General features: G+C 41.4%; 1 protein-coding gene across 1 annotated transcript; it reads left to right on the top strand.

Moving 5' to 3' along the window:
* Positions 1 to 5,697: 5,697 nt before the first annotated feature.
* On the top strand, positions 5,698 to 13,927 carry SNTN (sentan, cilia apical structure protein). The gene is made up of 4 exons (XM_070933539.1): positions 5,698 to 5,795; positions 10,138 to 10,172; positions 12,851 to 12,990; positions 13,735 to 13,927. Exons 1-4 carry the CDS (start codon positions 5,698 to 5,700, stop codon positions 13,891 to 13,893), a joined length of 432 nt encoding a protein of 143 aa, XP_070789640.1. The 3' UTR covers positions 13,894 to 13,927.
* The last annotated feature ends 408 nt before the right edge of the window (positions 13,928 to 14,335 follow it).

Here is a 14,335-nt window from a genome sequence, read left to right on the forward strand (position 1 = left end):
TATATAAGTCTTAAGTGCTATTGCTATTACTATATGTATGTACTATATACAGTAATATATATATACTAATTATATTATAAATACATAATATCGTTATCTTTATCTTTATTCAAATTTCTATACCGCCCTTCTCCTTTCGGACTCAGGGCGGTGAACAGCCAAAAAATAAAACATTTTATATACAAAAGTTAAAATAAATTTAAAATAATTAAATAAATTTGGCCCATTAATTTAAAACATTCCAATTAAAACCATATCAAAATTAATTAAAACCAATCATAAAATCAGGACAGCCCGGCTAACTGAAAAAAATAGGTTTTGAGAGCCCGACGAAAAGTCCGGAGGTCTGGGATCACTCGTATCTCTGGGGGTAGATTGTTCCAGATGGTGGGTGCTGCCACAGAGAAGGCTCTCCCCCTGGGGATCGCCAGCCGACATTGCCTGGCCGACGGCACCCTGAGGAGGCCCTCTCTGTGGGAGCGAACTGGCCGGTGGGAGGCTATTGGTGGCAGAAGGCGGTCCCGTAGATACCCCAGCCCTAAGCCATGGAGCGCTTTAAAGGTGATCACCAACACCTTGAAGCGCACCCGGAAGTCCACCGGGAGCCAATGTAGCTCGCGCAGGAGAGGAGTCACATGGGAGCGCCCCGTCGCTCCCATAATCCCCCGCGCGGCCGCATTCTGCACCAGTTGGAGCCTCCGGGTGCACCCCAAGGGGAGCCCCATGTAGAGAGCGTTACAATAGTCCAGACGAGAGGTGACAAGTGCCTGAGTGACCGTGAATAGGGAGTCCCGATCCAGAAAGGGGCACAACTGGCGTATCAGGCCAACCTGATAGAAGCCCCCCTTGGCCACGGCCGTCATATGCCCTTCTAAAGACAGCCGTGCATCCAGGAGGACACCCAAGTTGCGAGCCCTTTCCGTGGGGGCCAATGATTCGCCCCCAATAACCAGCGATGGCACCAGCTGGCTATACCGGGACGCCGGCAGCCACAGCCACTCGGTCTTGGAAGGGTTGAGTCAGAGCCTGTTTCTCCCCATCCAGACCCGCACAGCTTCCAAACACTGGGACATCACTTCCAAGGCATCGTTGGGATTGTCTGGGGTGGAGATGTACAGCTGAGTATCATCAGCGTACTAATGGAACCCCATCATCAGCGTACTAATGGAACCCCAAAACCATGGATGATCTCACCCAGCGGCTTCACATAAATGTTGAACAGGAGGGGCGAGAGGATAATATACAGAAATTTATACATGTATAATTATATTATCATATATCATATAGTATGGTATATAATAATATTTTTATAAATATTATAATTTTATAAATAACAAATTTTTGTGCCACCTGAATCCCAGCAATTCTGGGGGAAGAGAGAGAGAGAGAGAGAAAGAGAGAGAAAGATGGTAAATATAATTGATATTTATAACAATCGAAAGGATTCTGTGATTGACAGGATAGCATGGAAAGCACTTGCCTATAAAGTCGCCAAGAGTCGGACACAACTAAATGGTTAATTTAACCAATATAAATGAAACAAGTGAGACATGCTAAATGTCTACACATTTTAATACAACTCTGATAAAAGATTCCCTTCTTAGGACCCTGTCATCGTTTAATTCAGAGTAGAGTCAGGGCAACTGGATGGAGCCGAATGTTTACTGGCCTTACCAGACAAAATTATCATATAATTTCAAATGTCGTGCCCAGTATAGCACTCCACAAACTAAGCAGATGCAGGATAAAGAAGTGAGCTGGGGAAACATTAAACTCAATTAAATGCAAATAATTGTCCATATCTTTAATAACTTCTTCTGTTGCATGAAAGATGGTAATTCAATGAGGCTTTTTTTGCAGTGCTGTGGTCAGGTTTTGCCCAAGATACTGAGATCACCGACTCTGATGCTTCAGTGAACTATTCAGTTAAAGCTAAATTGTTGCCATTAACATATTTTTTTTAAACAAAAAAAAATGAAGTTGCAAACTGAATTGACATATAAAACCTGATAGATACTCAGGTCTCACTAATAGAACCAAACAAAACTCTCCATCTTCTGCTAAAAATATGCAATGATTCACATAATTTAAGATTGGCAATTGAACACAATAAGGGAAACTCTCTCGTTCACTAACTCTTTTTAATAAAATCGCTTTTAAAACCCTATTATAAAGAAAAATAATGAACCATATAGAAGAATTATTGACATAGTGAAAGGACCAATGTGGGTTTTTACAAAGATTAGTTTTGTTTCATCAACCCTCTGAGATTATCAGCAAGCATAAAGCTAGTGGCAACACATATAATAATAATAATAATAATAATAATAATAATAATAATAATAATAATAACAACAACAACAACAACAACAACAACAACAACAACAACAACACACCTGACATAACAATAGTTGAAAAGAAAAAAGTATGGTTCATTGACATTGCAATACCTGGTGATGCACGAATTGAAGATAAGCAGCAAGAAAAAATCACAAAATACCGGGACTTACAAATTGAAGTTGAGCGACTGTGGAAAAAGAAATCGTGTGTTGTCCCGATTGTAATTGGAGCCCTCGGAGCAATACCCAAAGGGCTACCCCGCTATTTAGAAATTCTAAATTTGCCGGACTTGAACATTTTGACTCTACAAAAAACCACCTTACTCGGAACAGCTTACATCCTCCGACGATACCTTAACAGTTCCTAGGTCCTTGGTTAGGACTCGATCTGCTGAGCTATTAACCAGCCTCAAAGGCTGTGAATCTCACTAAAGATTAACCAATAAATAATAATAATAATAATAATAATAATAATAATAATAATAATAATAATAATAATAATAATAATAATAATTTTATTTCTATACTGCCCTTCTCCCGAAGGACTCAGGGCGGTGTACAGCCTATTTAAAAACACAACAAAACAACAATTAAAATTTAAAATCATTAAATAGATTAGGCTCCAATTAAAATCCCAGAAATTTAAATATATATATATATATATATATATATATATATATATATATATATATATATATATATATATATATATATATATATATACATATACATATACATATACATATACATATACATATACATATACATATACATATACATATACATATATATATATATATATATATATATATATATATATATATATATATTAAAAAAAATCCACAAAAACAATGTCCTTCACCAAAGTTATTAAGAAAATTCAGCAGCAGGGAGATGAAAACAGTATATAGGCAAATAATTCGTGATTCTTGTCCAGGTGCTATCTTTTTATTTTGGTGTTTGCATGTATGTCTTATATTTCTGCCTGCCTGCCTGCCTGCCTGCTAATTAGCTGGTCAGAGTCATCTATTTGAGATGAGCAGCCATATAAATCTATTATAAATACATACCGTTTATACAACCACAACATACTTAACGATGTGGAAAATGAAACCAGAGGCCATTTTTAATTTGTGTGGAATGTTCAAATTGAATGTCGCCACTAAAGCTGAATGCAAGGAGATTCAGATCTATAGTAGAAATTACTTCTTTGCACAATGTGTGGTCTAACTGTGCAATTTGCAGCCATCCAATGAATGGCAGGGAAAGCCATCGATGTAGGCGATATTAAAAAAAAAGAAAGAAAAGGATCGTGTAACTGGAAACTAGCTAGGCATACAATAGTGAGAAGAAAGTTATGACTCACCTGTCTGTGTGTATGGATTTCCTGGAAACAACTGGTTGGCTATTAAGTTCAGAATGGGAAGGGACCTTGGAGGTCATCTAGTCCAACCCCCTGCTCACACGAGACCTGTACTAGGGTGGTACAGGGCATTGAATTAGATGATCCTGCAAGGCTTATTTTATATATATATATCTGAAACAGCTAGTATGGTATAGTAGTTACGGTACCAGAGTGGAAACCAAGAGAAAATCTAGTCCTGCTTTAGGCACAAAGCTAGCTGGGTAACCTTCGGCCAACCACTCTCTCTCTCAGGAAGAAGGCAAATTACAGATTAACAGAGTTGGAAGGGACCTTGTAGGTCATCTAGTCCAACCCCCTCTTGTGGCTCCGTCCTCCAAGCCTATCTTATCCGAGAAAGAAGGCTCCGAACATGAAGGAGAGGAGACGGCCAGGCCTCCCTCTCCAGGACCCTCCTCTCTGGCAATGCCTCCGGAGGACACCAAAGGCCAAACGATAGGCTCAGAGCCAAGCATGTCCCCGCAGCCACAGATGGACAGCGACGACGAAAATTAGTGCTGGCTGGACCCTTGCCAGAGGCGCAGGGAGAAGCGTGCGCAGCAGAGGGGAAGGCGTGCCAGAGATTAGCTGAGTCACTGGACCACACCACACAGGCTATAAAAGGGAGTGTGGTGGCCATTCCGACTCTGTGACGGACAAAGCTAATTTCTGGTGAAGCACTTTGCACCTTCGGACACAACATCTATTTGCTGTGGATTTAATTCAAACTGTATTTGAACTGTATTTGAACTGTATTTGAACTGTATTTTTGTCTGTGTTATTGGAGTAAAAGCTCTTGGCAGGCAGCCACGGAGTTGCTGCCAAGTTCCTTATCACTGACATTGTGTGTTTGAAGAGTTTATTTAACCCTCGGCTGGCTTTTTGGGTGTGTGCGTGATACGGGGACAGAACACCCGCTGCCCAAGCTGGAGACCCTACACCAGTATTGGCGAACCTTTTCGGCACTGAGTGCCAAAATGGGAGCATGTGCACACGCATGTGAGGGAGCGCCAGAAACCAGAAGAGTAGTTCCCCGGTGCGTATGCGCGTGCCAGAAAGATGAGCTTCCGGTTTCTGGAGTGCGCATGTGTGCCGGTCACCTGGTCTTCCGGTTTCTGGGGCACATGCACACATGAAGATCTGCTGACTGGCACACATGCATGCACTGGAAACCAGAGGCTCAGCTTCCCAGCGCGTGCATGCACGTCAGGGAGCTGCTCTTCCAGTTTTCTGTGCTCCCACATGCGCGAAGACCAGCTGGCTGGTACACATGTGGATACCAGAACCCGGAAGAGCAACAGGTGATAGCTGGCATGCCCGGAGAGATGACTCTGCGTGCCACTTCAAGCACGCGTGCCATAGGTTCGCCATCATGACCCTACATCATTTCTGACAATGGCAGTCCAATCTCTTGGCAAATGGCAATCCAAACTCCCTTGGCAAAGGAAAACCACTTCTGAAAATGTTGCTAAGAAAACTACATGGTCATGTATCTACTTGCCCGAACTCAAAACTGACTTGAAGCGCAAACAAACAAACTTCCTTAAAGTTAATGGACTTCTTCCCAGGCAAGAGTGTTTAGGATATAATGAATTTCCAGATAGGAAATGCAATGCAAATGCATTAGCTATATTGTGTGTCATACAGTGGATTCCATTTCCTCCTGTATTTAAAACCCTGAATTAATATTCAGAAATATGCCTGCCCCATGCAAAAAAGCGCACTTTAAAAGGCACTTTGTCCATGATGTCAAAACATCTTAAGTCTTGGGTGTCACACAGCTCCTCTTGATTTCTGGCATTTCCTCTCTGGCTGATTTATTTACAGCAACCCAATGAGCAGGGAACATTTCCATGACTGTGCTGCCTCCCCAGCACAAAGGTTTCTGTTTGCCAGTTTGCCAGCCCTTCAGTTGCCTAGAGATCATAAACAGTAGTAGCCAAGCTGCTGGAAAGGATGTGTGGCTGTACCTCTAGCAGGGAGAGTACCTCATATTCCCTAGACCATTCAAACGATGTTTCTTCAACCAAAGTTTCCAAGAAAACACTCAAACGGTAAGTGAGAACCAAGTGCAATTTTTTCCCCCTCTCTGGGAACCTCACATGCCTCCTTCATTTGTGTTTTCATTGTGTATGTTTTTAAATGAGAGAAAAGGACCAAGCTTTCAGAATGTGTGGATGGATTTTTATGAGTTTCTAGTAATTTAGCCCCAAAGTACTTATTATCATAAAACTAGGCATGAACACCAAGGGGGTGACTTTGGGCCAGTCACTCTGTCTCTCAGACCACCTCACAGGGTTGTTGTTGTGGAGACAATAGCAGGGGAAAAGAATTTATTTATTTATTTATTTATTTATTTATTTATTTATTTATTTATTTATTTATTTATTTATTTATTTATTGGTTCGATTTATATGCCGCCCTTCTCCGGAGACTCAGGGCAGCTTACAATGCATTAAGCAATAGCCTTCATACTTTTGTATATACCTGCTTAGTAGGGCTTTCAGCCCCCCCTAAGCGGTGTTCTTTTTTATACAAAGTCAGCTTATTGCCCCCACAATCCGGGTCCTCAATTTACCTACTTCAAAAGGATGGAAGGCTGAGTCAACCTTGAGCCTGGTGAGATTTGAACTTGCAGTAATTACAGGCAGCTGGTGCTACTTTAGCAGCACTTAGTCAACTGCGCCACCAATGCTCTTAGAATATTAGATATGTTCGCTGTCTTGAGTGACTTCTAAAGTAATACACCTGGGATAAAAATCGAAAAGAAAAAAAAGTTGGAAGCTTCCTCCCCCTTAGGGGTTCAACTCCACGTGCAGTAAAGAAATTCCACATTTAAGTATACTCATCAGACAGATTTCAGCTTCTGTTTGAACACACCCAGTGAAGGAGAGCTCACCGACACTTTAAATAGTTGGCCCCACTGCAAACCTGCTCTGATTAAGAATTTTTTCCCAACTAATTATACTTGCATTAATTTTTAAAGAAGAACCCTTCAGCTTTTGTTTTTAAAAAAATGTCTGTTTTTTTCATGTTTGAACCCATACTCGCTTTTGAAATTTATTTATTTATTTTATTTATTTATTTTATGTGATTTGTATGCCGCCCTCTCTCCGTAAACTCAGGGCGGCTCACAACAATAAAAACAAACCCAATAAAACATTAAATATAAAATGGAGCCTGAGTGGCGTAGGAGGCTAATGCCTCCTAAGGCAGCATTTAACATCCAGCTGCCTGCAATTACTGCGAGTTCAATTCTCACCAGGCTCAAGGTCGACTCAGCCTTCCATCCTTTCTAAGATGGGTAAATTGAGGACCCAGTTTGTGGGGGCAATAAGCTGACTTTGTATAAATATACAAAAATGTGAAGGCTATTGCTTAACGCATTGTAAGCCGCCCTGAGTCTCCGGAGAAGGGCGGCATATAAATCAATTAAAAAAAACAAAAAAACAACAACATAAATGTATAAATATAAATTTAAAACATATATTAAAACCCATTAAAATAGTCAAACCACCTCAGTCCAGGTTGGGCGATGTAAACAGCCATGTTTTGAATTCGCGGCAGAAGGTGCGAAGGTCAGGAGCCAACCGAAGCCCCAGGGGGAGTTGATTCCAGAGAGTGGGCGCACCCACAGAGAAAGCTCTGCCCCTGGGGGTCGCCAGCCGGCATTATCTAGCCGACGGCACCCGGAGAAGGCCCTCCCTGTGAGAACGTACTGGGCGATGGGAAGCTGTTGCTGGCTGCAGATGATCCAACAAATATCCTGGGCCTAAGCATATAGGGCTTTATAGGTCATCACCAGCACCTTGAATCTCACCTGGAGGGCAACCGGTAACCAATACAAGTCGCACAGGAGAGGTGTAACATGGGAGTATCGAGACCCTCTCATCACAACCCGCGCGGCCGCATTCTGCACCAGCTGAAGCCTACGAGTGGGCCTCAAGGGCAGCCCCAGGTAGAGAGCATTACAGTAGTCAAGACGGAAGGTGACTAGCGCATGAGTAACTGTGCGTAGAGCATCTCGGTCCAAGTAGGGATGCAACTGACACACCAGACGAATCTGGGCATACGCCCCCCTGGTCACGGCTGTTATGTGATCATCAACCGTGAATCCAGGAGGACATCCAGGAGGAAATTTGAACTGACCTAGTATGTTTGGTCCTGTTGAACTGCATACAAGTGCAGACTAGAACCATACAACTACTTGGCCATCGACCAGATCATTTTTATTCAATGTTAAAGAAGAGAAATTGAAAAAAAAAATCCCAAGGAGACATGGAAGAGGAAGCATTTTGTTGGCTGCATTCACTCAAACTGGGTCTTGTCCAAAACATGTATCACTCCTCTCACCTATGTAGGTAATATTTTTATGTCTCCATCTGATGATAATCCAATGGCATCAAGTAGAAGGGTTGGGCTGAATTTTTCCACCTTCTTTTTAGGGCTTTTAGGAAAGGGAAGAGTTTTGAATACAAAATTGGGATGTTAAATATAGCAGAGGTTTAAGGCACCCAATTTATCTTTTTTTTCCCCCTTTAAATCAAGAGATGAAAAACTTAATGATTGACTGATGAATTTTGGAATACGAACTTAGGAGATCCAGAGGCTGTAAAAATGGGACTGTGGATGTTCAGTTCTGCCTATTCCAATTGTAGGCAATATATGATGCGTCAATCAAAGAACAATTTTTCATTTTTTGTCACAGTAAGAAACAAATATAAATCAGAATATGAAAAGATAAGTGTGATGCATCCATGCAAAACTGAACCGTCACTTGGTCTTTGTCCTCTGGCATGCTTACAAGAAGGAACTAGAAGCTTCTAATGTGATTTCAACGCATCTCAATTGAGCTTCAAACCTGAATCCAAAATTATGGTTAAACCTAACTAAGTTTTAAAAGCCTACTTTCATACTTTATGAAACATTTGTTTCATTCAACCAGAAGAAGGTAGATTTGCTTGCCTACCAGACTTCCATGTTCCTTGGTTATCTGCCCCTCCTTATATTGAATTTGTGTCATACTTGGCACCAGCTACTATCTTCCATTCTGGCAAATAGACCAGGCTCCATGAATCTATGGGGTCTTCAGAACAAAACTCTGCCTCTGATACATGCTCTCAAGAGCCCATCACAGTCTTTCTGCAATGGTAGCCACCACAGAAGGCATCAGAGGGAGCAGCTGCTCCATAGAACACTTTGATTTACAGGAAAAAAAAAAAAACAGGTAGCCAGAATACCTTTAATGTGCTCTTCAAAAGAGACACTGAAATGGCAGGTCAATCTGACCTGTGGCTCAGGAGAAAGTTAAGTTGCTCTCTATTCAGCACTTGGTTCTTAGGGTAGGATTAGCCCTAATGATAGGTTGCCTGGAACTGGATATCCCACTAAACCAGGGCTGTCAAACTCCCAGCTCACAGGCCGGATGGGTCACACGCAGGCCATGCCCATGCCCGGTTTAGTGAAGGGGGGGAAATGTCCCGATACGCCACGTGACACCGCCATGACAACATGAGTTTGACACCCCTGCACTAAGCCATGATATCTTAAGTAGAGGCAAAGGATTTCAAAATTCTCCCAGCTGTCCTGGAGAAGGAGAACAGGCCCATTTTCATTAAGTGCTATTTATTGCAAAATTCCACAATACTCGGCAAAGAACTACACAGAAATTTTCTCCACATGCACAGAGAATTTGTGAAATTGTTGTCAGAAATAGGTTGGGATGAGAAAAGGAACCTCTCCAAATAAATCATTAATTCCTTAACTCAGAGATGTCAAACCCGCAGTGACACGTTGTCGTCACATGACATTTTTTATTTATTTATTTATTTATTTTAATTTGATTTATATGCCGCCCTTCTCTGGAGACTCAGGGCGGCTTACAATGCGTTAAGCAATAGCCTTCATACTTTTGTATATTTATACAAAGTCAGCTTATTGCCCCCACAAACTGGGTCCTCAATTTACCTACATGACATATGGTGACTTCCCCCCCCCCTTTGCTAAACCGGGGGTGGGCGTGGCTAGCGCATGACGCATCCGGCCTGCAGGCCACAAGTTTGACACCCCTATCTTAACTGAAGCTGGAATGCTAGATAAATCTCACAAATTACAAAAACACATGCCTGCATTGTAAAGTAAATGGAAAACTTGCATTTTTTAATGCAATGGAATGAAATTACCTGAACTAGTATTTTGTACAGTATTTGTTTACTATCATTTCTCCCCCACCAAAGATTCAAGGCCCTTTTCTTTTATTTATAAGAAATTTTGAAAACCTACTGTAATTAATATGATGTTCATGCCTCATGAAAGAAAGTAATTAAAAAAAAACCATTTGTAACAAAATTTAATAGTGAGATAATGTGAATCAAGCTCTTTCTGCTTAATTTTCAGTGTTCCAATTTCCAAGCAGTTGGCTTCTATAAAGGGTAAGGTAATCTATGCTATTTTTCTCCTCTCTCCATCTCTGGTTAGGTGACACTATTAAATCTAGGAATAACGTTGGTCAGCCTCTATGCAAAGCATACATCGTTGCTCTTCCAGAATGAAATGTTCCATCAATTCTTGTGGGGATTTTATTTCTTCCTGCAAACTTTTTCCTGTATAATGCTGAGCAATGCAGACAGTACTGAGAACAGCTTCTCCTGAAATCCATGGCAGGAGTGCAATTAGCTTACTATAACAACTTCATTGCCAAGCTGTATGTCACTGTTATTAGTCTCGTCTTGCCATGGCACTTCCTCTCTTAGACTTTCCCCCATGTCTGTTGCTTCCTCAGCAGCTCATCTTTGGGTGCCACCATACTGATGTACTCCTGGATGCTTTGGGTTTCATCCAGGAGAATGGCTTCGACACTTACCAGACCCTGGCTGCTCTCTTTCTCTGTGATGTACATTTTCTGGATATTGGGATGGAAATATCTGTATATTGTGAGAAGCTTCTGGTTCTTCACATTTGTAGTTTCCAAATCCTGGTCTGGTCAGCTCACTATAATGGCAGTGTATCTGTGATTGGCAGGGCATATGTGTCGATGGCCTGGATCTTGTTCTTCCCATTGAGCTGGTTCTTATCCTTTGGTGATATTGGATGTTACTTTCTTCCTTGCCTCCTCTTGTGATTCCTATGTGACTCTGGGATGCCAAAGTACTTGTAACTGGTCTTTATGTCTGCTGTGTGGCTCTCTGGTGATGCATCACATCAGTCATAACTACCTTCCTTCTGTTGACTACCATCTGGTCAGACTTCTACAGTCTGAATGACATCCCAATGTTCTCACTGTAGATCAGCAAGTCAATGTCCCATTCACTCTTAACATACTGATTGATGCCATCCATGTAGAGGTGGTGACTATGGTAGTTCCATTCTTGAATTTGTATCCTTATCCAGTTCTTGTAATTACTGGGGGTTCAAGCCAGGGGTGAAATCCAGCAGGTTCTAACAGGTTCTGGAGAACCAATAGCAGAAATTTTGAGTAGTTCTGAGAATCAGCAAATACCACCTCTGGCTAGCCCTAGAGTAGGGTGGGAATGGAGATTTTGCAATATCCTTTCCCCCCCCACCAAGCCACGCCCACCAAGCCACAACACGCCCACCAAGCCACGCCCACATAACCAGTAGTAAAAAAAATTGGATTTCACCACTGGTTCAAGCATATGAAAAACAACATTAGGGACTGTGCAGTACCTTGGTATATGCTACACTTGATGGCCACTTGAGAGAGTTGCCTTGAATCGAGTTCCTGTGTTGTCTTCCACAGTCCCATTGAGTTTTTGAAGAAGATCCTTAGTTGATTTTATAAACTGCCAGGCATTCACTGTTCCATGTTTTCAGTATTGAGTCATAGGCTTTCCTGTAGTCAATTCAAACTGTGCTCAGATTGGTTTGTCTAGACCAGTGATGGTTAATCTTTTTGGCACCGAGTGCCAAAACTGGAGCATGAGCACATACCAGAGTACCACAACCCGGAAGAGAGCAGCTGGCTGGTGCACATGTGGATGGCAGCCAGCTGCTCTTCGGGGTTCTGTCATGCGCATGCACACTGGACAGTTGGTTCAGTGCACATGCACACCGGCCAGCTGCTCTCTTCCGGGTTCCGGCAAGCACATGCATGCCGCAACCCGGAAGAGAGCATCTGGCCGGTGTGCATGCACCACATGCGCACAACGGAACCTGGAAGAGCAAGTGATGATGGCGTGCATGCCCACAGAGAGGACTTTGTGTGCTCTGCTGATGGTTTCTTTAGCCAGTAGATGTGAATCATGTCTGGATCAGGTATTGTCCACCACTTCATGTTCTGCTTTTGGATGTCTGCTACTGTGGTAATGATTGGTTCTTGTTTTAGAGAGTGCTGTGGTCAGCCTTTGGGTGTTGCAGTTACTTTGCATTGGTATTATGCGTCTTCTCTTTCTCCCATATGTTCTTCCAGTACTGTTCAGTTTCGGCTCTTGGTGGCTCTGCTGTTACTCTGTTGTTGCACTGCAATTGGGGATACACCTTGGGTGGTTGCTTGGAGAACAGGACATTTACCTTCTTGGCCTCTGCTTCTCTAGTTTATCTCCTTAGCTTGGTACCCAGTGCTGTGAGTCTTTATTTAGCAATCTCTAGAGCTTCAGATGGAGTCAGTAGCCAGGTCTTATCTGAAATCTTTATACCCTTCTGTAATTCTACTAACTCACTAACTTCTTTCCAAATTGCCCTGATCTTAGCATCTAATCTCATCTTCCAAGTTGGAGAATACCCTACCTATGCATGGAATAGAAGGAGGGATATGTGTAAGATTTACCACTATAATTTGCAGGTGTCAGTGTTTGATGTTCATCAATAATGAGGCAATTCAAAAGGGTGAAATCTAAAATTTAGTTTCATGTATATGTAGGCCTCAATGTCTTCTCCCAGAGTTTAGAAATGTTCATTAAACTAAACAATTATTGTATCGTGAAATTAAAAGATATCAGACAAGTCAATGTTGATGGTCCCTCAGAGCTGGAATCTGCTCTCTCTTAGCTTCTTCCTCCCTGTCACCGTATCAGTGCTGTATTCACTCCTGTAGACTTCTATTGATTCGTCATCTTCCATATATTTTTGTTTCTCCCCCCTCCCTTCTCAGGTCTAGGAAAAAGCTCTGATCTAGAAAAAGCTGTGGCTACAGCAGCCTTGGTTTATGATAATGCGGCAGATGCTGAGGGCAAACTCAGCAAATGTGAAGCTAAGAAGCTGCTCCTAATTCAGTTTACGCATTTTATACAGGTAAGACTAGAGCCCTTATTCTATTACAACATCTAACAAGGATGTCTGGAAGGGATCACTCTCTGAAATTTCACAGAACCTTCAGATGAGTAGAGATCCTGTACAAAACATCCTTTCGAGCATCACAGAAGAAGAGAGATTTCATACATACCTGCAAGTCCAATGAGGATGTAGGAATATTCAGGACAGAGAAAGTGAAGTGAGTGCAGCTAAGGAGATGATTATCTGTCTTAACCACAAGCCAACAACTCCTCTTTCTTCTCATTCCTCAAAAAGAGGGGACCCTCTAGTAATTGATGCTGGAGAACAACTGTCCCAGTCATAAGAAGGACTCACATTTAGCTGAGCAACTTTTGGCTCACATTGTCTACAAAGAAATCAGAAAATATAATTATGTGTCCTCTTTTCTTCAAATCAGGAATTTTCAATTTGGAAACTAACAATTTGATTTAAGATTCTTGCTTTTACTGAACCTGGCAGTTCTGATGAAATAATATTAAATTAGTGACCTTGAGGTTTCATTATGGCGTGCAAAGGTTTTCTCTGAGTGTGCAATTGTTTACTTTTATCTTGTTTAGTGATCTATTAGGAAATATGGCCAATCTCTCCAACCAGAATCTTAATTTTTGTAGTCATCCTTAAAAACACATTTTGTGGGTGGATTCCTTTCATTAATAAGAATGATGAAAGTCATGTCCATATTTTGCTATTTAAAAAAAAAAATCTATTCACTTTCCTTCACAGGGTCAAGAAACCAAACCAAAGTATCAGGAAATGATGTCTGCTCTTGATGAGAACAAGAATGACAAAATTGATTTTGAAGATTTTATGGTTCACGTGGTTAGCCTCACCTTGATGTCTGATCTGCGGCAAGAGATTCAAAGTGTGCAGAAATCTAAATGATTAAGAGTGTCAAATAAACAAACTGGGTTGGGAAAGGGGGAGGTTGGATTTTTAAAGTAAGTGCTTTAGGGAACATTACTATTCCAGATAAAATTATTTGGGACATTATTAATATCTATCAATAAATCAATATTATAGACCAAGGAGCTCTTTGAGCAACAAAGATACAAAAATAGATTAGTTGTCGATTTTACACAAGGAAGAACACACTTTGAAAAGAAATGCCTCTAAATTCTGCGGAATATTGTGTTAGATGAAGTGCGGTTATTAAGTGAAATGGTAATGAACAAATCTATCTACAAAATTCAGACTGTGGTCTAGATACAGTCATATTGTACAATAACAGCTATGGGGAGAATAATTTCCTGCCCCAATTCTAGATATCTCATAAAAATAAAGGTTTTTATCCACAGCCAGTGACTGGTAGAAATATATCTTTCCA

This window comes from Pituophis catenifer, unplaced genomic scaffold (genome assembly GCF_029215685.1).
Source record: "Pituophis catenifer annectens isolate HBS135680 unplaced genomic scaffold, rPitCat1.0.hap2 SCAF_2, whole genome shotgun sequence".
Taxonomy (NCBI): Eukaryota; Metazoa; Chordata; class Lepidosauria; order Squamata; family Colubridae; genus Pituophis; species Pituophis catenifer.